We start from the raw sequence: 24,028 nt of genomic DNA, 5'->3' as shown, positions 1-24,028 counted from the left end.
TATACCCAGGTGCAGCTGGTATACCTGCACTGTCCAACAATAAAAGAGTTTATTTAATGAAGTTTCATGTAGTGAGTGGCTGATAGCATTGATGAAAACCAACTGGCTCCAAAAGATCCAGGTAGCCAACGTCCAAACTCCAGAAAATACAGCACAGTTCCAGGCCCAAACATACTTTCCTGTATTTTAATATTTCTGGTTTGAGGCATCTCTTTTTTTAACACTTCATTTCTGTTCCCTGCATGCCATTCCAGGGATGCTCAGCACTACCTTTGTCTGGGAAAGTTGGCAGGAAGGTTTGTGCCTGGGATTCTAGAAAACCAAAAGACAAAAGCAGCTGGCAGTGTGAAAGCACTGTCACACAAAGCAGCCGCCGATGCTGTCATATGAACAGTTCCGTTACCTGTGCCGACCCTCACTTAAGCCCCCCACCGTAAGTGCTCACACAGGCATGTGTTCCAGACACAGGCTGGGTGGGTGTCCCATCCCACATCTTCAACTAAAACTCTAGAGCCAATGGGTTCTAAAAACCAACATTACTCTCTCCTTAAAAATAGCTGTGAGAACAGAATGACATCAGAGCTCCAGAGTTCTGCCCAAATAACTGTCTCTTGGATGAAGTCTGCCTAACAATGTCCTTTCACAACTTGGAATGTGTTACCTACAGCTGTAAAAAACAAATTTGTGAAGAGGGCTGCAAAGGCACCTCATACCTGTAACCGGTAACAGGTGGCTTACAGTAAAGGGAGACCACAGAGAGCTCAGAGATGGAAGCCATCCAGTGGCCTCCCATTATTCTTTAACCCCTTCTTTCCAAGCTGCACCTCGAGTGGCTCCCTTACCTGAGCCAGGGACTCCCATCCCCATTGTTATGGGCTGGGGAGTATTTTGTAAGCTCTCTGTATTATTCTGGGCAGCCACTTTTAGGTCATTCTGTCCTAACTCCCCCAACATAAATTTAATTTAATGAAATGCTAGGGCTGAGGGCTTGTGGGGCCTCTTCTTCCACATCACACAGGTTATTCAATTATGCAACCAGACAAACACTTTGCTGTAAGACCCAAATGATTTAAGTATCAAAATGAAGTTGAGGAGCTGTGAACAGATACAGAAAGAAAGGTTCAGAAGGCTGTGGCTTGCCTTCCTCCCTTTAAGGTTTTCTGGTAAGCTTGGGCAAGCTCACGTCACAGTATATTGTGAAGAAAGTGGAAATCAGAACCGAACACCACTGTCTAGGAAGTTCTAAGGTGTAATTAGCTTGCAATTTCAGTAATGAAGTAATGATGTCATTCATTCAACAAAGACTTATAAAGTTCCCCGAATAAAGCTAAAATCACAATGTAATGGGAAACCACACTACAGTTAGCTCTGGAAAGAAAACGATGACAAAGAGATGACCAAGCCTGTCCTGAGGAGATTACTCACTGAAATTGCAGCAAAACTCCTCTGCGCTAAGGGTTGTATGAAACCACTTCTCTAACTTAGGAGTCTTCAGTCGAAAATCGTATTACCTTTTATGAGCACTGAAATGCCCAGGAAACAGGATCCTCTGCTTTTATTTCAGGACAGAAAAGAATACGGCAGTAGAGGGCTCACATTAACTTCCTGGGCTCTACGGTCAGGCAGATTAACAGTGCTGGAGCCTGACTCTGCACTTGGAGTAAAGAGACCCGGGCAAATGACTCACCTGTCTCTGGAGTATCCATCTTTAACAAAGACAGCGATACCCACCACAGAGAGGCGTGATGATAAACTGTACTCATCCACAGAAACTCAGTAATCTCTGGTGGTATTATTATTTATTCTCCTTGTGTACAGAGTAAGAAACTGAAGCACAGAGGGGTCATGTAGCTTCTTCTGGTCATCCAGCCAAGACTTTGATCTAAGGTGGTTCCACATTCTATACTCACAGTCTAGAATATTAAGTTTGCATAGTTCTTTACGGGATTTAAAAATCAACACAGTCCTCTCATCTTATGGAGGAAAGCTAAGCGGGGAATTATTACTGATGTTCTACACCTGAGGATACTGAGGTTCCACAAGTTCAGGCTGTGCCAGAAGGTTACACAGTAATGAGGTGGAAAGGTTGGGATTAAATCCTTGCCTGATTCCCTAGTGTCATTAATGAAAAAGCACACTGATAGCACTCAAACTATATTTTTTAATTTTTAAATTTTTTTATTTGTATGGTATGTACATGTATGCAGCTGTGTTCACCCATGCGAGAGCCTGTGGGGGCCAGAGGTTGACATTGGGGTGTCTTCCTTAGTCACTTCTCCACCTCAATTTTTGTTTATTGAAAAAAAATTTCAGACAATATATTCTGATAACGGTTTCCTCTCCTTCAACTCCACCCAGATCCTCCCCACCTCTCTACTCACCCAACTCCATGTCCTTTCCTTTCTCTTTAGAAAACAAATAGGCAATACTACTATTAATAATAATGAAAAACAAAAAAAAGCCTAATCGATAAAAGCACAAAATTGGAAACCTTCAAAAGGTCAGTAAGACAAATTAAAATGCCCCCCAAAACCAATATGAGACAAAAAGTCTACAAAACCACCCTTGAATTTGTTTTGTGTTGGCATCTACCTTGGCATGGGGCCCGTTTTTAAGTGTATCTAATACATGCAGTGAAACTCCACTGAAGAAAGCTAATTTTCCCTTTGCAAGCAGACGTCAACTGGAAACAGCCTTTTGGTTAAGAATGGGCACCCACGTCCACTTCTCCTCTTAGTACTGGGACCCTCTCTGACTTGTGCATGCTGCCACAGTCTCTGTGAGTTCACATGTCCATCAGTTTCCTTGAGTCATCCGTCCTCTCTGGTTGTTACACTCTTTCTATCACCTGTTTCCTGAGCCCTGGGGGGAGGGGTTTGATGAAGACATCCCATTTAGGGCTGAGTGCTTCAAAATCTCTCACTCTCTGCACATTGTCCAGTTGTGGGTATCTGTGTCAGTTCCCATCTACTGCAAAAGGAAGCTTCTCTGATGATGGCTGAACGAGGCATCGCACTGATCTATGGGTACAGCAGAATGCCATTAAGAGCCATTTTATTTCTGTGTTTCTTTAGCAGAACAGCAATATTTGGTTTTCTCTTAGGCCCACGGCCTTCCTGATCTCAGGTGCTTGGCCACCCGAGCAGTGACAGGCATGGGTTTTAATCTCATGGAGTGAACTTTAAATACCATCAGAAAGCAGCTGGTTCCTCCCAGAGCGTTTCTGCCATTATGGCACTAGCATATTATGCAGGCAGGTCAGCACTGTAGAACACAGGATTTGTAGTTGGTTGGTGTTTACCTTTCTCCTCTAGTAGCACACAGTACCTTCCAGTACACAAACACTAGCCAGTGTGGATGAAGTTTCTAGTTAAGCACAAGTTTGACCTCTCCATATTCAATGAGAAATGGAATAGTCTTCAGCAATAGGGCCTTACCATCATAGACCACCTTATTTTTTGAGACAGAGCCCCTTACTTAATCTGGTGCTCACCATTTCATCTAGGATGGTTGGCCAGAAAACTTCAGAGGTATGCCTGTCATTCCCCCTCAGTATGGAGTCACATACACTACTACATCGGACTTCCACTAGAGATCCAAACTCAGGTTCCCACACCCACACAGCAAGCACTTCTTACCCACTAAGCCACCTCCCCAAACTCCCAAATACACTTCTGAAGCATTCACACTAAGGGGGAAGATCTATTGACCTATCTTTAAGGTAGATGGAGCTTAAAACACTGTAGGTGGCATCTTCCCCTGAGCAGAGCTCTGAGCCACGATAAATTCTATGTAGTGAGTGGTGACACAGTCAGGCTAATCACTCTGAAATCAGTAAAGGAAACAGGTAGTTGAATTTTCCACACTTCAGAAACCATCTCCAGCCCTGGCCAATGTCCAGATTAATTTAAAAGGTTGATTAAGATGCAGCCCCTTGCACTGCATTAGTAACAGAGATAAACCTTGTTGTCTTCGGTTACCATCACTCAAGGGCAGGAAGAGATAGCTGATGCTCTTGAGGCCCTGGGAAAACCCTGGACACATGATGCATTTTACCTTGGCATTTCCTATCCTCTTTAATTATCCATCTACCAAGTCGAAGAAGCAAAGACACAAGGCTGCTAACGAGTCAAACATCTGTGCTGGGTTTTAATATTACAATACTGTCAACAGGAAGCTTAAATTACTAACATCATCTGCACTGAGGCAAACAGGGAGTTGTGCTCAGGGTTTCAGTCTGTGCCCAGTAGTAATGACATTGGATGTGCCGATCTCTATGCCAAGCCTGTGTCTGGAACATTGGCTGGGACACATACACACAGCTCAGCAAGATGCTGGCAAAGAGAGCTGGAAGAAAAAGCAATTCTTTTTCTTCTTTATTTCTGTTTTATGAACAACAAAATCACATGGCAGCATGAAACACCAGCTACTTTTCGGAGAACATGTCAATCTTTGGGTAATGCTCTCTTCTGTTGAATAAAAACTAAACCTAGGACCAGGGACGTACCTCAGATTTAGCATGCACATGACCTGGCTGGATTCCATCCCCAACCTTGTATAAAAACCAGTGTAGTAGTCCATGCCTATAATACCAGCACTCAAGGGTAGAGGTAAGATGATCAAAAGTTCAAGGTCATTCTTGGCTACACAGTGATTTTGAGGCTAGCCTGGCCTACATGAGACCCTATCTTAAATAAGAAAAGTAAGAACAGGGAGGAGGAAGAGAAGGAGGAGGTGGTGGGGAGGAGGAAGAGGACGGAGCCTAGAAACAAGACATGCTTTCTGAAACCGTGGGAACTTCAGTTTGGGCATCATTTTCCTCCCAGAGCTGCACATGGCTAGTAGAGGAAACTCCTCCTCTAAGAACATGTTGACCAATGACAGGAAAGGGTATGAACACTACACATGGGGTAAAACTGTAAATCTGGAATAATGGGAAGGGATGACTTGTCCACCCACAGAACAAGTCGAGGCAGAGACCCAAGGATATCCTGAGTCTGCTCAATTAATGTGATCACACACACACACACACACACACACACACACACACACACACACACACACTCACACACATTTGAAGTGTGGGCCTTTTATGAAACACTTGACTGCCACCCAACACATAAATTTCCCTCATGGTAGGTATCTGAAGGCCCAGAAACATGTCTTAAAGCACATTCAAAACATAAATTGTTGGGCTTGTGAGATGACTCAGCAGGTAAAAGCTTTTGATTCAAAGCCTGATGCCCTGAATTTGATCCCTGGGATCCACATGGTATCAGAAGAGGACCAGTTCCCGAAAGTTATCCTCTGACTTCTACACTTACATCTTAGCACACCCAAGCCCCCACACATGTGCATGGGAAGACACACATACACACACACAAAAAAATTAATGTAATTTAAAAGTCTTCTTTAAGGACTGGAGAGATGGTTCGGCAGTTAAGAGCACAGGCTGCTCTTCCTGAAGACCCAGGTTCACTTCCCAGCACCCACATGGTGACTCACAACCATTTGCAACTTCACTTCTGTGAGTTCCAATGCCTTCTTCCTGTCTCCATGGACACCAGCATGCACCCACACAAATACAAATAAAGATAATAGTCTTTTAATCTTTTTCTTTAAATGTGTAAATTGAAATTCTCAAAATTGAAACATTTTTCTTGAGTTACGGGAGGAGACAATGAACTTTCTATTGAGAATTGGTGTGACATGAGGGTGTATCTTTTGTCACACTGCCTTACTGTCCAGACCACTGTCGTTCAAGGGGTACAGCCTGCTACCCTGGCTTTCATTCTCACCTCCCTGTATCAAAACAGTCTGTTTACATGTTTGTCTCTCCAAGGGAGTCTCACTTCCTCAAGAGCAGGAAACAGATTCTATTTCTCTTTGTATGCTCGGCACTTGCCTTGAACTTCTTAAGGTATATGCTCATTAAATATTTTTTTAACTGAACTGAATTTTGGGTCCAGAAATTTAATATGTTTTTCTGATGCTGCCTCTAACCCGGTGCTTGAAGACCAAACACAGAAGTCTAAGCTGCTAGTTCAGAGTCCATTAAACGTGTACTAGGTATCTATAAATGCATGCCACAAGACTGAAGCAAATCTTACTCATTTATAACATTGATGCTTTGCTGCTTCTGGTGAGAATTAAGAACAAAGCAAATGTGTATGTCTGCAGCTCTCCAAGCATCAGTGTGCCACCCATCAAGCACACAAAACAGATTCCCTATTGAGCTCAGAAACTAAATTATTTGCCCCAACAAATCTGAAGACCCAAGTTCAAATCCCCAGAAGTCATGTAATACTGGGTATGTTAGTGCATGTCTGTAACTCTAGTACTCCTACAGAGAGATGGGAGGCAGAAACAGGAGAATCCCCTGAAGGTTGTGAGGGCCAACTAGCTTGGCATATGCAAGCTCAAACAACAAAGAAACCCTGTCTCAGCGAGGTGGGAAGTAAGACACCAGAGTCGGTTCTCTGGCCACCACACACATTTCTGGCGCTGATGCTGTGCTTCCTAACATAAAATCCAGCACTGTTTCCTTATAACTCAAGCAACGACTAGCAATTCGGACCAATGCCTTTGTCTCCTCCATAATGTGAGCTCCATGTGGGCAGAGGCCTTGTCCAAATTCTTGTCTCTTGTCTTCCCTTCTCCTAGAATTTAGGAGATCAATAAACATTTGCTGCATGAATGTGTGGGCAGTGGTCACCAACAGCACAGTATTTATAAATAACCTGGGTTTTGTTTTAAAATATCTTAAACAAAAACTGTCCCCACATGAAGATGTGAGCGGTTGAGTAAAGCAGGCAAAGGCTTCTGTGTCTGACAGGTGTGGAAAGAAACAGAACATAGTTGTAGCTTCAGATGGAAGATCCTAATCCACAGACAGCACCGAAGCGTCCCAGGCACATGGCTTCATGGTGGTGATAAAAAGATTGGATGAAAGAGTAATATAGGATCCAGTGCCCCAAGCTCGCAAAACTGCTTTGCAGTTACTGGTAAATGGCAACAAGACGTAGTTATGCTCTCTACTTACAAACTACGGTGCTATGTGCTATGCGCACATCTTTCAAATGATTCTAAGGAACAGTTTCTCAGATTTTTGTCATGCCATCCATCCCAGGCACTCTACAACTATTTATTGGCTCAATAAATTGATTGATATAAATTAAAACTTATTTTGCAAAATGTTATCTGTGAACATTGTTCCATGCCCCCATGGAACAACCTTATTGCGTATACCACACACAATTAAAAAATGAACTCGTTAACCAATTCTGTACTCTAAGGAATCACAATTTAAGTAAATTAATTCATTAAAAGATTTTATGGCTGTATTTTAATTCCTTGAGTGGTATCTGTGCAAACCTAATCTAAAATATCCAGTATAGTTTTAGTCTCACACAATCCAATGCACTTTAATAAGCAAAGTAGTTACCAGCAGAACCAAAACCAGCTATCCATCCCGTGTGTGTGTGTGTGTGTGTGTGTGTGTGTGTGTGTGTGTGTGTGTGTGCAATCTTCTGTGTAAGCAAATGAGTTGAATTAATTTTTTTTCAGCACTTTTTCATATTTAATCAGCAACATTGCCAAAGAAAGCCACCCTTCAGAAATCTCCCTATCCTGGTTTATAACTTATAATAAAATGGAATTTTGCAGCTGACGGGCTTTAGTGTGGAACATTATACTGTCACTTTTTAATGCTATAGTTATAAGTAAGAGATAGTTTCCATTATAAAACTTTTCCTGTAGACTGGTTACCCAGATGAAAATATTTGCTATCTAAATGGTCTTTCCAATTCATAGGCTAGAAATTATTATGGGTGATTTTTTAAGAATATCAAAGTAAGTTTCTATTGGCTTCAGACAACCTGTCTCATTTACTCAATCCATTAGCTTAAAGTATACTCACCGGATAGGGCAGTGTGATGATAATGTACCACCACCTCAATAAGGAAATTACAAAAAAATATAAAAACCGTCAAACCCTGACAACCCACTGGCCTGTGGGTATTGATTCAACTACAGCCTGTTCCACACAGCAGGAGAAAAATGCAAATGGGGCAGAAAGATGAGATCCAAAGAAATTCCTTAAGCTTGAAATCTCAGCTAGATCACCGTGGCTCTTTGAAAGATGTACCTTGGCTCTGGGGTTAGACCCTTGATCCTCCAGTAGGGGTGGGGGGGGAGGAGAGTAAAGATGCTTGAAAATCAGATGTGCCCTGACAGGGTGAGGCAGCCCTCTGTGACCTCCAGCAAGCCCGCTGTGCTGGCATCTCAGAGGCCCTGCTCACTTCACCCTGAACTCAAGTCTGCTTCCATTGTAGACTGCTTTCAGTTTCCCTCGGAGCCCCAGCTAGGGGAACTTCCCTGTCTGTTCTTTTCTGAAACCTGAAAACTACCGCAATGTCATTCTGGAGGACTGGCCGAACACAGGTTGTTAGATCCAAACAGTAGAGAGGAGTGAGTTAGAATGGCGTGTGTGGAAGGAAGACAGGTTCTGAGATATACGTTTAAGTTCAAAAAGGGAAAAGTAAGTCATAAACGCGTGTGGTGTGTGTGTGTGTGTGTGTGCATGTGGGCGCGCGCACGCACGTGAGCTAATAGCTATTGTGAGCACAGGGAAAGTGCAGGAATTTTCACTGAGAGATGAGCAGTGAGTGGTGCACATCAGCAGGGGGTACACAGCAACAATTTTCAAAAACTTGCACGTTCTACATGACACAGTCTTTTAGTTATATATTGAGGGTAAATTGTGTGATTAAAAAATAACATTTCTAAGGTAATTTTAAAAGATTGTTGAGGACCTTATGGTCTTACATAATAATATACCAGGGCGAATTAAGAGGTAAACCTCCTTAATACTCATGACTGGAATTTGGAAGTCCATGACCTCTCAAAGTGGTATGAAAATGTTTGTGTATTCAGGTATCTTCTAGAAAGAGGTTCTATACTTTTACCAGATTGTCTCAGAATTCTGGGACCCAGAAGAAGGTCACAGAGCACAACCCTAGCAGACATTGAGACTGCCATTTCCTCCCTTTATTCGCTTTATTAACATTTTATCATGACTTAATTGTATGCCTCCCACCAAAGACGATCTGTGTTCCACAGCAAGGCATAAAAGCCATGGTTCATAGTCTATACCCTCATTTCAAGGAGGGTCTGGGCTTGGGAAACAGCTCTGTGGGCAAAGTGTTTGCTGTGCATAAGGAGCTGAGCTGGGACCCCCAGCACACAAATGAAAACCACACATGACTGTACATATGTCTATAACTCCAGTACTGGGGGCAGAGACACGAAGATCCCACAGGTGCACTGCTCAGACAGTCTAGCCAAAAAGGTGTTCTTCTGGTTCAGCAAGAGACCTCATTTCAAAATAAGGCACAGAAACAACTGAGAAACACAGCCTAAAACTGATCTCTGGCCTCCATGTACGCCTGCATGGGTAGGTACACACACACACAGGTTTGAGCAGAGCTGTCTAAGGAATGATTCTGTTTTCTCCATAGAAATGAGATAGTTGTGAAACTGGGAGTGAGAGCGAGGACACATGGAGAAGTCAGTCTTACACTTCTCTGAGGGGAGCAAAGTGGAAAGAGTGGGGTTCATCTAATTCCAGTAAAGCAAGATTCAGTAAGTACATCATCATCTGGCAAGCTTAAACTGTATGAAAGAATCCTTAGTCACAAACGAGCATTAAAATATACCAAAAGTTTTTTACTATACTGTGTATTAATACTGTCTAAATTGGGGTCAGGATTTATGTAAAAATGTGGTTTCTGATGACTTCTGTGAGACTAATATCTCAGAATTCCATGAGTTCACCAACATCTTCACTGTCTACCTCGATTCCACTAACATGCTACAGTTTCAGATGAAGTGCAGAGTTTAAGATCAAGTGTGACTTAAGTGAGGAGCCAGGGAGCATACCTGCCCTAGCAAAATGAGGGGTACTATTGGTGAAATTATGAATAATACCCACTTTCCAATATGCTTTCCAGGTGGTTTATCACTGTCAAAACAGGCCAACTGTAGGTTTAGTATGCACCCACATCCCAGAAGTTTCCACTATCCCAGAATCCCAGTGTTGACATCACCTAACTGTGCAGGTTTCCCAGACAAAGAAACTGAAGGGGTTTGCATAATCCAAGGCCCAGCACTGGCCACCATCACTAATCGTATTGATAACTGCCTGTGCAAGCCTCGAAGAAAGCATAGATCAGAAAAGGACTCCGCAAGAGCTTCGCAGTTAAGCCAGGAAAAGGGGATATACAGGATAAAGATGAGAGATTTATCATAAAATTCCCAAATCATCCTATGTTCATTCTCTACATTGGAATGAAATGTCATAGAGAAGGCATGTCTCTGGACATGCTTCAGAGAGAGCATGAGTAAGTGAGAATTTAGATAGAATCAGAGAGAGCTCAATGTTAATTAACAGTAAAAGGGCGGTATGGACTGATTGACAGGCTATGGCAAAATCGTAGCAAAGAACTGGAAGGGAGAGATGCAAGGATAGCTGATCAGGGGGTGAGAAGAGCAGACTGAATGAGCAATGCTAAGCTGAGGACAGAAAGAAGCCTAAAAAGTTAATGAAATACAATGAACATATGTTGTGCTTGTATTCCACTTAATGAGTCAAAGCTGGTCAAAGCTCACATGATATAACTGCCCCTGTTCATAAGGAAGGAAACTGGAACACAGAATGATTAAGGTGCTTGCCTTCATTTCAGCCAGCTAGCAAGCAGCTGAGCCAGGATCTGAACCAGAACCAAAGCTCAGAGTCACCCAGGCTCAGAGTGTAAAGAATTTAGATCTTAGCATTGTGTAGAAAATCGGGAGCCAAGTATCTAAGACTCACTGGAATTGCTTATAAGCATGGCTCACTACTACTCAAACACACCTCTTTACGTATGGCAATATCCCAACCATATTATTTGACATGAAAGCATTCATTGAAGAGTCCACTGATGGTCTCGTTGATATAAATTAGCTGTTCAGTCCAACTTTCGTTAGCAGTGTCCATTATATTAGTATTGCACCACGGTTCCTCCCTTCCAATCCTCAGAGCCTAATTTAAATTTTTTTTTCTTTTTTTTTTTTTTTTTTTTTTTTTTTTTGGTTTTTCGGGACAGGGTTTCTCTGTGTAGCTTTACGCCTTTCCTGGAACTCACTTGGTAGCCCAGGCTGGCCTCGAACTCACAGAGATCCGCCTGGCTCTGCCTCCCGAGTGCTGGGATTAAAGGCGTGCGCCACCACCGCCCGGCTCTAATTTAAATTTTTATTCACCTATACCTGTACTAGCAATACAACACATGATTAATGTGTTTATTTTCAAATGCCCTCTGAACAGACGTAACTTTCCTCGCTAAGAAAGTCATTCCCATCAGATAATATAGTTAATACCTTAGAAAGAAAGTTTCTCCATCTCCCTTAGGTTTGGGTCTTTAAAATCAGTTAGACTCTTCAGTGGTAAATGTGCAGGATGTGCCCTCCAGACCTTCCCAGAGAGGCAGGGGCCAACTTTTCCTCTGAATACCATCAGCCAAATGAGTTCTTCTCCCACCGTGGAGAACCACACTGTCTCCTAACGGTTTACTTCCCCCAAACCCTAGCCCACAAATCAAAGAATTGGGTTAAATAAGAAATAAAGATTGGTGCCCTGTGGCTTCTAGGGAGGAAGGGGTGCTTCAGTTTGGTCTTCCATTGTTATTTAACCAATTAATAATGAACAGCACGGATAGAAAGACACAGCATTGCTCTCAAAGATTCTCTTTCTAGATAAATGGTCAGATATCAGATTTTGGGATAAGTATTTCACCTATCAAAACACAAGCAAGCGTGTACGTGTACACACACACACAAACACACACACGAAGAATAAACAAACTTCTCAAATGTTCACAATAAATTTATTACCTAGTTTGTCTTCAATTATAATGTGTCCAAATTTTATATGAAATCTCCTTTTACCTAGGGGAGTATAACTTACTGAGAAAACAAACAAGATGCTTTCTATGGGCATATAAATACTTCTAAAACTGAGGTTGGATAAAAACAGACTAGGGGAGAGTATTTCCTCTTCATAAATTTTAATTAATAAATCAGACAGGAAATAATTAAGATGGATTGATTGATTGATTGATTGATTGATTGATTGATTGATTCATTGAGGCTTAGGTACTTGGCAAACATTCACCTGATGAACACTCATTATTTCTTCTTCACCAGAGCCCAGGGGTGATGGTATTATTACTTCCACTTCACAAATAAAGAGCCCAGAGAGAGTGGTATGATTAGTCCCACTTCACAAGTAAAGATGCCCAGGGAGGGTAGTATTATTGCTCTCACTTCACAAGAGGCATCCAATAGCTTGAAGCTGACCTGGCTATTGAATCAGGGATCATACTCAATTCAAACACTGTTGTGCACATTTAACTGCTCATGCAAGCTGAAACCATGCATTGCCGAACATGGGGCCTACCACACAGCAGGACTTCATTAATATTTGTTGTATAAAATATCACCAAACCATACCAAGAGCTGTACTGAAGGACTTTCATAAATACCATCGCTTGAACAACACCGATGTACAAAATTAGATCCTCAGGCAAATTCTTAACAAGGCTAAAATCCTCCCTGGGTCTCCCTGTGACACAGTCATTGATTCTTGAGCAGCTACTTAATAAAAGAATTAATAAAATCTATTTTCTACATAATTTATTCTTTAAAATTATAGTAAAATTAGTAGCCAGTGATTTGACTGAACATACAAACCAAAAACATGTTTGTTGTTGAATAAGAATATTTAAAATCAAAATTAAAGTAATTCCAGAATGAACACTTTTGAAGAGTCAGGAATTTGATTAAAAATTCAGTTGCTTCCCCCCCCCCCATAATGAAACAGTTCTTTAATGACAAAAGAACTTTTACAATAATGCAGAGGAGCTCAGTTCCAACTGAACTCTCCCCCATTTTAATCATAGCTATTATTTCTGAAAATGAAAATGGCTGAGGTCATTGTAATCTATTTCAGGGTTTGCATGTGTTGGTGGTATTTTTCCCTTGGCTTTGAGGTCTCTACGTTACCAGCTAAATGTTATGGGTTTTGCTATGTGCCCTTTCAAATCCCATTCTTTTTAATAATGGACTTTACACAAATAAATTCAAGCAAATTCCACTTTCTTTCCTAACAACTCCAGATGGAGTCCACACTTGCAAAAGACCTGGAACTTGTTTTCTTAAAAAGAAAAAAGGGGAAAAAAGTGCTTCTTAGAACAACATGGCATGGTGCTCCCATCTGCACAAAACACTATGTGGTTGTCCAAAAATGCTGAGAAATGAGTGAAACTGTAAGGTCCATATTGTTCTTTTGCCCAAATGAAACACTGGGACAGTGTACATGTATCTAGTGTGTCCAGCTTACACAGAGACAAGGAAAGTGCCCAGAAACAAAATTCCACAAGTAGGGTCCTACACTTGCTTTTGAAAGTTTTGAGGGTTGGAAGGTCTATACATAGCCATAGAAATCAGGAAAAACCTGAAGAACTCAGTGTTCCAAATTATCAAATAACTCAAGGCACTGAATTCACATAACCGCACACTCCCTTTAGATATTATTACTATTTCACTGACTTTCTGAACTTATTGTATTCTACTTTATTTATTTAATTGTAAGTTGCCATCTTTCTGAACTTTTTCTTTAATTCTTTTATTTTTGTTTTATTTTATTCTGATTTGCTGTCACGTCACACAGAATACCTCAACCTCTAATGAGCCTCTACCCACACCCAAGTATGAGAATGACTTTGCAATACATACATATTGTGGCGTTCTGGCTGTTCAAAATGCCTTTAAGTTCTGTTTGTTTGTTTATTTTTTGAAAATCAACTTGCAAGACCAATGTAATAAGCTTTATGAAAGAGGTGAAATAATTTTAAACACAGACACACAATGAGTTTATTTATTTAGAAACTTGTTAAATGGAGTCTGGGAATTCAAATATTCAATGTTGACATTGTACAGAACTGGCCAGGAGCCAGGATCTGGTCTCCAGAGGGACCCATTGGACTAGGAATCCAGGCCTCTCTCTCCTCCCACTTGAACTAAAAAGGCAGAAGCCATTAGCTATACACACATCAGTATCTGAGCCACACTCAAATAATCTACCCCAACGAGGGTACTTCCAATGAGGAGAGGGCAAGTGTGCTTAACTCTTTAGTGTTGAGCTAGAGCAGTGCATCACACTTCCGCAGAGTTTTGTAAACAGTTTCTCCCCTGTGCAGAAACTCCTCGGAAGTTTCTTGCATGGTAAGTAAACAAAATCAATGAACAAGAATTATTTCCTCTGTGTATGCTAAGGGTGGGGTTACCAATGTGTGAGAACTAGAGTCTGGAAGAAGCATTTTGCCCCTCTCTGGTCCTTCCCCCCAGTACTGTCCTCTTTATGTGGACAAGTTCCTTGAAAATCCCATTAAACTCCTCAGGAGGCCAGAGAGTGAGGAGAGGGAAGGAATCTAATTTTGGAAAAAGGATTCTGGCAAGTGGGGTAGGGAAATGGTGAAGGAATTACTGATTCACATCAGAAGGAAAAGCAGACCCACAGGCTGCTACAGAAATGCCTGGACAACAGCTTCCGGTCCAGAAAGGGTTAAGCGTCACTCCAGAAAATAGTGCTTGGCATCCTTGTCTCCTCCTGGCCCGTGCCCCCAGCCCAGAACACCTTAGGGAATGCCCTGCAGAGGGAGTTGAATAAATGAGGGTGCGCACAAGAAAGTTCCAGAACCGGAACAGGACTAGGAGAGTTTTTATGCACAGGTTGCATGCGTCTACACTGTCCTGCAAACAATGCTCAAGGCAAGTGGTGCGCCAGACACTAGGCACCCTGGGGTTGAAGTGGGAGTGCACTATTTCATCAAAGCCTTGAGCTCAAATAAGAAGTCTGGGGAGGCAGAGGGACTGGAAGGGACTGGGGGCAGCATGCTCTGAGGTAGCTCTGCCTCCTTCATCCTTGGGACTTTCCCCGCCCCGCCCGGATGCCTCGGGAGGGCCAGCTTTCTCTGCACCCAGCACTTTGGAAATGAAGAGGAGGGGGCTGTCACCGACTATGAAGAATTGAGCTCTGTCTAGTTCCCGCTACGTTAAGAACCGGAGAAGAGCCTGTGACCAGACAAGTCAAACCCCTCTTCTTTTTGGCCGGCTTGCTTTCAGCGAGGCACTCCGGGGTATAGGTGGTGGGGTGTCAGGAGAGAGGCCGCCAAGGTAGGACCACAGGGAGCTACTAATCCTGCCCTCCAGCTCCTCTGGACGGGGTTAGACTCAGCCAGGAGTCATCAGCAGTGGCCTTCCTGCTCTGGTCCTTGCTGTAGCCTCAGTTACCTCCCCGGCCCCCAAATTCCAAAAGAAAAACAAAATAAACTCTCAAACGCTCAGATGTTTAAAAAGAAACTGCTTACAAGACCCACCTTCAACTTCAAAGGAAGTGGGGGGTGGGGAGACTTGTTAATTTCTATTCCACAATCGCCCTGCACGTTTAGTGTGCCTGTACAGGAGGGTAGGCCTCAGCGTAGGGAGAGACCTTGACTAAGAAAGCATGAGATGAGACTATCCTCAAAACTCACAAGCTCGCTCAGACTTAGACGCGGGGACAGGGGCACACAGTCGCCCAGACCTGAAACTCTCAGTCCAGGCACATAAGGCTGCAGCTAATGAACGTCCTCTCTCACAGTGCTGGGGATGAGGAGATAACGAAAGGCATAATTAACCTTCCCCTAAACACAGATCCAAGAGAGGGTGAGGGGGTGCAAAACGCGGTGAAATGGTGCCTCGAAGTGCCAAATGAAATTTTAAAAAGCCCTAAGCCAGGGTAATGATCAAATAATGGCAACTGAAACGCCTTTCTAGAAGGGGCCTCAGCCTCCACCGGGAGAACAATTTTTCCTCCTCCGAAGCAGCCTGGAATAAACAAATAACCGTATACTTGAAAGCAAAACTGTGTCTTGGTGCAACTTAAGGTAGTAAGGAGTCCAGCCTGAACCGGCTGCGAACTGTCTTTAGAATCCTAGGTGCTGGCCTGTGAGGACGAGTTTAAACGCGGGAGGCAGAACTGGCATGTAGCTTTCCTACTTCGGAACCTGTTTTCAAACAAAGATCAAGTACAGAAGTAACAAGTGCCTCCTGCCACCGCAAGGGTTTTGATAATCTCTTCGCCTTGTGCGTCTGCAACTAGGGGGGTTACTGGATGCAATTTGTTCCGTGCTTTGATTGAAACCCTGCAGGCTGGTACTTTGGAAAAGTGGAGTGGGTTTCCCTTCAGTATTTTAGACTCTAGACGAAGCGGCAGACTCTACCTCACTTCCTTCCCAACCCTGAAGAGAGTGGCAATTGGAATTTCTGGCAAGGCCCAGGTGCTTGCTAGCTGCTCCACACACCCCAAATAAAACCGCTGAGGAGTCTCCTGGCTGCCAGAGTGGGCTTGGCTTATTTAGTTTTCTTTTCTTGAAGATGCAAATATAAGTCAAAGGTTTTAGACAGTACGTATTTCAATTTTCTTGCTTTTCCCTTTTTTATTTTTTACATTAAACTTTTATGTTTTCTCATATGGTTTACAACGAAATTATCAGTTTCAAGTATTGTGTAAAGCTAAGTCCTGTAAGTTAGACTCGAGATTGTGCCTTCAGTCTGTTCGTGTAACATCAGGGAGTATTTTCAAGGTATGTAGTCTCTGACCATGGACTCCTGTCCTTCAGCTAAGACCAAGATAAACTGACATCCACCAAAGTCGTACACAAATACAAAAAGAATAAGCAGCTATTGGAGAAAGAGCTGTTTCTGTGTGTTCTGTTTCCCTTGTAGAGTTACATTTGCCACCATTACAGTAAATTGGTTTTGTCTTGTTTTGTTTCAGATATTCTGGTTATATTACCTCTTCCAAACTCAGGAAGGAAAAGGAAAGGAAAGGAAAAGGAAGGAAATGAAAGAAAAGAAAAGGGAAAGGAAGAAAGCAGTTAAGTTGTATGGTTGCACCACAGGGGTCACCAGCCACCCCTGCCACGCGCAGTTCGGCAAAAGGAAATAGCGCTTTAAAATAGAAAAATCTGTAGTTTTGTTATGATTTCCTTTATTGCCCAGACCGTAGCTGGGAAACGCACAAGCAGCGCCGGTGTTTCAGGAAGGCAGCTGAAGCAGTAAAGCCCTGTTAGTGGGAACCTGGGGCTCAGCAGGAGAAGTTCCTAAGGCTGGGGTCTGCTCTCTAGGAAGCACATGGGCGTCCTTATCCACACGAGACAAAATCAATGTGTCTCACATGCGGTGACTGACAAGTCCCATCAGATCAGAAACGAGGCTCAGCCTCCGGACGTTGAGTGTGCTGCACGGTGTACCGCTTGCTTAGTAATTAAAATGACTAGGGCAGGGGGTGGGGGGGATGCTTAAGAAAATTCGAAGGGTTTTGCGTTCTGCTTTCGCTTCGTCGGATGCCGGGCAACCAGGCACGGTGTAAAGCCTTAGGCTTTTATTTCACAACTTGCTGCTCAGTTGAAACGATCTCCCTGCCTTCTCTTCAACACACACACACACACACACACACACACACACACACACACACACACACACACACACCTAATCTTTGAAGCCTCAAAGCCATCAAGCATGTGTGCATTTATTCCCTCTCGGATGAAAATAAAAAAGACATCGGGCTCAATGAAGAGCCAACAGAAAAAACAGCTCGGCTGGTGCACTTTACACTGCTGGAACGAAGTGAATTGAGCGGTAGTAGCAGAGAAAGAAGCAGGCTGACTGCAGAGGCAGGCGGCCCTGTGTTTGGGTTGATCCCCACGACCTGAGTTCCGAGGGAAAAGAGGCCGCTAGGGAGTGTGTGAGTGCACCGCATCAGTTCCGAACAGCTGAAGCTCTGGAAAGGCGCCTGGGAGGACGGCGTCGCCACCTCGCTGGAGTCTCCACGCCTGGAACGCAGGGAGCTAAGTGGGGCTGCGACTGTGGCCGGCGCCGCGATGCCAAGGCGCGCCCGGTGTGCGGCACAGAGCGCCTCCAGCCCTCAGTTACAATGTGCAAGGGAACGGGGGTGGGGGGCGCTTAGGGACTTCGCTGGGGAAAACATACTACCCACATACCATCTCTCGTCTCTCTGGTCCGAAACAAAACAATTAGAGAGTTCGGGATTCCGCAAGTCCAAGTGTGAGAGCCAAGGGCGGCCTGGCCGGTCCCTTCCCGAAGCAGTTCTGACACCGAGGGAGAACGTTGCCGGCTGCCCGCCGGGTCCCCTTCGACGCAGGGCAGAAGCGTGTGAACAAACCCAGCCCAGTCGCCTAATAATCCGGGCTAAGCGACACTTCCCATCCTACCCTGTCCCGGCGTGTCACCCAAGCCCTCCGCTGAAAGAGTGGGGGATGGGAGTCCCGTCGCCCCTGGCCCCAAACCCCACTGCCCCAGTCCCGCGTGACCGAGGCTGCTCCTGTCCGGGCAGGCAGAGGGCGCCGGGGAGGATAGTGACCCGGGACCCCGGCTGCACCCAGACAGAGAGCCGCAGGCTGAGCTGCGCCCTCGCGGCGGCCCCAAGTTCCGACAGCCCGCCCCCTGGGGGTCACTCGGCGCCCTGCCAGCCCGGGGTTCTCGGGTCGGAGCGCGCCCTCACGGCCTTGTCTGCGCCGCCTTCGCGGCTGGCCGCGCGCCCTCCACGCCGGAGCCAGAGCGCGCTGGCTCGGCCTCCTCTCTCCCCACCTGCCGAGTGGCTCTGCGGAACCGGGTGCTCGGCGCGGCCAGCGCTCACCGCCCCCCACCCACCCAGCCCCAGGACCAGGGCCCCCCCTCTGCCTCCCCTTTCCCGGGGCTCCCGCCGCGCCGCACACGCCGCCGCGCACAAGGACCAAGCGCACAGCGCCCACTACCGCAACCGCGGCTCGGCGCAGCCCGGATCGCCCGCGCAACTTGCAAGCGGCTGCCTCGCAACTTTTCCCAACTCCGTCGCGGCCGCCAGCCGCCGCCGCTGCCGCCGCCACCGCGGCTCCCTCGGAGCCCGCCACCCATTCCAAAGCCCAGAAACAAACCGAGCCTCGGAAAGGCGCCCTTCCCCTGCCCGCCCCCCCACCCCCGCTCCCCCCTCCTCCCGCTCCGGGGACTAGCTGGTTGGCCAGAGGCGACTCTCCCCCGCCTGGGGGGAAGGGAGGGGAGGGGGACACACTCTCCTCTCCCCCCCACCCCTTCGCGCTCACTCTCGCGCGCTCTCCTCCCTCCCACCCAGCTTTTGGCTGCCCCCACCCCCACCCCGGAGTTGCCACAGCTGGTCCTGGTGCGGGGCTTAGGGCTACCGCCGCTCCTCTGCGCCTAGAGCAGGAGCCAGGGCGCTGAGGCTGGAATCGGCAGGTTGCTCGGGCTGCAAGCTGCGCAGGGCTTGCCTTCCACCCCGGGGCCCCACGCCAAAGCAGCCCGCGCTCTCTCCCCGAGCGCTAGAGACAGATATGCAAGATGGCAGAGGAGGGGGGAAAGCCAATAGAAAAGGGATATTGCACCTACTTGTGGCCAGTTTCCTTGCCCTGCCTTTGGATCTCATGCTGTGCCCAGTCCTGCAGCCGCTGCTGGGTGGTTGGGTTTTTTTTTTCTTGGATCTTTTCCTTCTTTTGGTCTCTCTCTCCCTCCCTCTTCTCTCTCTCTCTCTCTCTCTCTCTCTCTCTCTCTCTCTCTCTCTCTCTCTCTCTCTCTCTCTCTCTCTCTCCTCTTGTGTGTGTCTCACGCACGCACACACACTTCCACACTCGGTCTTTCACTCTCTCTCCCTCCCTCTCTCTCTTCCTCTCAATCCACACTCGCTATCTCTAGCATTGTCAGTTTGGACACCTTCGCACATGCGCGCTAGACGCCCCTCCAACATCTCAGCGCCGCCAAAAAAAGTTTGGAGCGATTTATCACTTTGATTTGGAGATCTTGTCAGATGGCAATCGCCGAGGAGGCGGAGAAAGGGAGCTACGGGGAGGGCGGCAGGGGGCGGGGAGCGAGTGCGGGGAGCTGGAGGGGAGCAGACACCTCACCCAAAGGAAAAAAGAAAAAAGAAAAGAAATGAAAAGTCTTGAGCAGAGAACTGATTCGTGGGGCAGAAGACTGTGTGGGAGTTAACAATAAGCCTGCATTATAATTATTATTAATGTTTTCTCCTCCATAAACTACGTTGTCTATAAGGAAAACAAGAGCGGAGGGGGAAAAAACTTCAGAATAAATCTTTCCCTCTACAAAGGAACTAGGTTGAGGGCTGGACCGTGAACGCATTATCCTGGAGAAGGCGAGAAGCATCTTGAACTTGAGAGAGCTGCTGTTGCTGCGGCTCTCTTACTGAAGTTCCTGGGGCTTCCGCTTCGGATGAATAACCGTTTCTCGATTTTAGTTGTCGTACCAACTGTAGCTGCTATCCTTGGAATATTTCAGCAGTCTGTTCCCATCAAGTAGCAACAATCGCCCTTGATTCCCAGGTCCCGGCGGGCTCGGACATTTGACATCCAAGACCTCCTGCCTCGCCGAAGGTCGGCCGTCACCTTCCGGCCTCCTCCTGCAGCGCAGCCCGCCTGCCATTTCCACTCACTCTCTGAAACCTACAACCTCTGGGGTCACCAGAAGGAGGAAGAGGGGAAATTCCACACGCATACCTAGAAAATACAAAAAGTACATTGTTGAAATGTGCTTTAATTACAGAATTTACTAATGAAGTGTGCAGGCAGAAATGAGGACGCAAGGGGTTAGGTGTGTTCAAGGTATGAATCACTCCCAACTCAGTATGGATCTTCCTCTTGGTACAACCTTCTTGCATTAAACAGTTGTGTTCAATACCTTCCACGTGCTATTTATGTCTCCATTAATATCTGCTGCAAATCCTGCCAGACACTATAAAAGAAAATAGCAGTCTTTTCCCCGTCAGTGCTGCTACAACACATCCTAACACTCGAGTCAGAACAAACGGGAAAGGAAAGCCGGTCCTGGGCGCCAGTTCTGGGAGAGAAAGGGGGGAAAGTGGGCTTGTTGAGAACACTCAGTTGCACCTGTTGGTATTCATCTTGTCTGAGCTAGGACTGGAGTTGTGAGAGAGTTAATATCTAGGTTCAATTTCGACTGCTTTTGGTGGACCAGAACCAAAGCTTACAGGACCTATCCCAATGAAAGATCCCTACCACCTCTCTTTCTCCAGAGCTGTGTAATTCCAGGGGCACTCAGCTGTAAAATACAGGTCCCTGGAGAGCCAAGCTACAGCCCCCAAGGGAGACAGATGTGTAACCTTGAAATATGAGGAAGAGAAAGAGGAGGTAAAGGAGGAAATGGCAGTGAACAGGAGAGAAACACCTTCCAAAGGAGAAAGTTCCGGTGCCCACACACATGAACACCAGGGAATTCGGCCATCTTCCCTCCCCCAAGAGGCATCTGGGATTTTACAAGACCTCCCAGAGCTGCTGCTGCCTAGTGCATGCAGGTGTGTATGCTTGTACTTTTAGGACGTGCAAAGGCTGCATGTGAGTCAACACAGGTCCACAACTCTGAAAATCACCCGAATCTACTAGCTCCTCTCTGTTTAGGCGTGTCCCTCTTCTGACCAGTAAATGTTCTTGGGGGAAAAGAGGTATGGGGCTTGAGAAGCTCTGGAGAGGTCAAATTCTGTAGGGAAACACACTAGATTGCCAGGCAAGGAGTTCATACAGCAGCTTCTTGTCTAGAAGAGACTTGGGTGGGGGGAGCATTAGTTAGGCTAGAAGACAGCCCAAGAGGATCACAGCTGTCAGAACCTAGAGGTGTTTGAGCTCCCCGAAAGGAGGTGGAATTCTCCAGGGCCTGGCACCTAGGCACAGCACAGTATCATGGACATGAGAAAGTTCTGGCCGGGATATTTCATTTCTTGGGACACCCTGTGGAGATTTAAAATAAAAAACTGATGTGGGAATCAGTCGCCCTTCTCACCTCCCCACAGGCTCCCTTCACCTAGACCTGGGGAGTCTGTCAGTACCTGAGTTAAAGCCGGTGGAATTTTCTAAGACAGGAAGGGTCCATGTTGCCATACTCTGAGGTTAAAAACAAGACCCACTTGGACACTGGACTTTTTTGCGTTAAGAAAGCATAAATCGTGGGGTTGACTATAGGGTAGGGTGATTTCAGATAGAGGCTGAAAGACAGGGCCTAATCAAGAGCATCTAAATCCCCCGATGTGAAAACAGTAGTCTTTCAAACTTTTGCAGACAGTAGAGGAGTCGAGCAGTGGTGGATGGCTAGGGGTGCCCACCCCGCTGGTGTTTAAACCCCTGTTCCCATCTTTCAGTCCTTCTCAAAGGTCTTTCCAAAGTTTCGCAGAAGTGGTTGAATCTGACTTCTTCTAACTGAAGTACTAAACACAGTCTTTTGTGTCCCCAAGCCAAGTCACTGTGAGAAGACAGACGTGGCACCGTTCTTCAAAACAAAACAAAATTAAAAATTAAAGAAGACTAAATGAATAAAAAAATTAATCAAAGTGTTCACAAGATCATTTTTAAGTTTTTCAAACTTCAAAGCTGGTTTCTTTTCCCTTTCTCTCCCTTTCTTTTCTTTTGAGTCTCTCGTTTCCTGCCCTAAGTGTGCAGTAATAAAAGAGCTAAGTTGCTAGTTCAAATGTGTTCAACCTGATGGAGCAAATGCCCCTCAGACTGCTGCGCACCACCGCCTGCTGCCTGCTACTCGGTGGTCCCCAGACTGCCCCAGCGGGTTCCCATTCCCAAGCTCCTGGCCCCGTCAGTTCCACCTGTCCTAGTCCCAAGCGTGAGATCACAGCAGGTGACTTTCTGTTGTGGCCTCCGGAGTAGCTAACACTTTCTGAGCTGAGACCAAAGCAGTCCCTGGCTCGGGGGGGAGGGGGTGTGGAGACAGTGGGGACGCCCCCGACAAATTGGTGACGCTGAAGATGCTTTCTCTGCCCCTGCAAACGCACCGGCCTTTCATTCTACTCAAATTCGTTTCCTGGGGGGCAGCACGGGACCTAAGTTTTTCTTGTCTTTTCTTCCTCGGAAACTGGCGTCCTGGAAGCAGTGACTCCTTGGAAAAATCCATGAGCTTACTGTTTGGGTTTGCCCGTGTGTGTGTGTGTGTGTGTGTGTGTGTGTGTGTGTGTGTGTGTGTGTATCTGTGTGTCTGTGTGTCTGTGTGTCTGTGTGTGTGTTGGTTTTTGTTTGTTTCTTTGTTTCTTTGACGAAGTTGGGAGATAGAGGTGGGAGCTGAAAGGCAGATAGGTTACCAGTATACCACTTTTCCAACTGTTTCTTTAATTCATGCTAGAAATGGTGAGGAACCGATTTTCAATACAGTACATGCAACCGGAAATTTTCCTTTCCTTTCCTGGCACTGTGATTGAGCCAACCCCAGTACCTTTGGAAGAAAGTTTGAATTCTTTATGGAGGTATTTCTTGGCCTATTGTCTTTGTGCAGTGAACTTTACGTGCTATTGAATCGCAACCTATATTCGCCTAGCTACCAGCAAGATTAATTTAATCATTGTAATGTAATTATTAATACTGTTTACCCAACGCTGGGTTTCAGGTTGGCTGTTAAGAAATTAAACTCTCTCTGGGTGACCAGAGGTAGGCAGGAGTTTCTTCATGTTGAAATGAAACAGTTCTCTTTATTTAGTCTCAGAGTCCAGCTTTCGGCCAGGGGCTCAATTAGCCAAAATGGAAACAATTTTCATTCATTGCAATAACTCACTTGTTCTGGGGATCGCTTTCAAAATATACACTTTATTATTATACGCTGACCTCGGTGGCGTGGTGTGGCAATAAAAGAAAGAGGCAGGGAGATCTATCTAGCCCCCTTGGGCTATAATTATTAGAAATTAATTGGGTTCAGGACCCTGGGTAGCCTAGCTAAATTAATAGCTTGTCTAGTGGTTTAAATCCGAATTTTCAGTCCACAGGAGAGAAAGGGAGAGCGTCACAGACATGAAATGCAGACCCAAGGGACGCCTGAGTTTACTTGCAAGACACTCATCTATTAAACAGTGTCCAGAATA

The 24,028-nt window shown here is 45.6% G+C and overlaps 1 protein-coding gene across 7 annotated transcripts in view; it reads right to left on the bottom strand.

Moving 5' to 3' along the window:
- Positions 1-19,899, bottom strand: part of Mecom (MDS1 and EVI1 complex locus) — a 560,554-nt gene extending 540,655 nt beyond the window's left edge. For all 7 annotated transcript variants that reach the window (XM_052731452.1, XM_052731454.1, XM_052731458.1 and 4 more), the window contains exon 1: positions 19,540-19,899. In XM_052731452.1, coding sequence (XP_052587412.1) covers positions 19,540-19,576 — 37 coding nt within the window. In that variant the 5' untranslated portion in view covers positions 19,577-19,899. The remainder of the gene's footprint in view (positions 1-19,539) is intronic.
- Positions 19,900-24,028: the final 4,129 nt, after the last annotated feature.

This window comes from Peromyscus californicus, unplaced genomic scaffold (assembly GCF_007827085.1).
Source record: "Peromyscus californicus insignis strain IS unplaced genomic scaffold, ASM782708v3 Scaffold_9__1_contigs__length_137607984, whole genome shotgun sequence".
NCBI lineage: Eukaryota > Metazoa > Chordata > Mammalia > Rodentia > Cricetidae > Peromyscus > Peromyscus californicus.
This window is presented reverse-complemented; position numbering and strand designations above follow the sequence as displayed.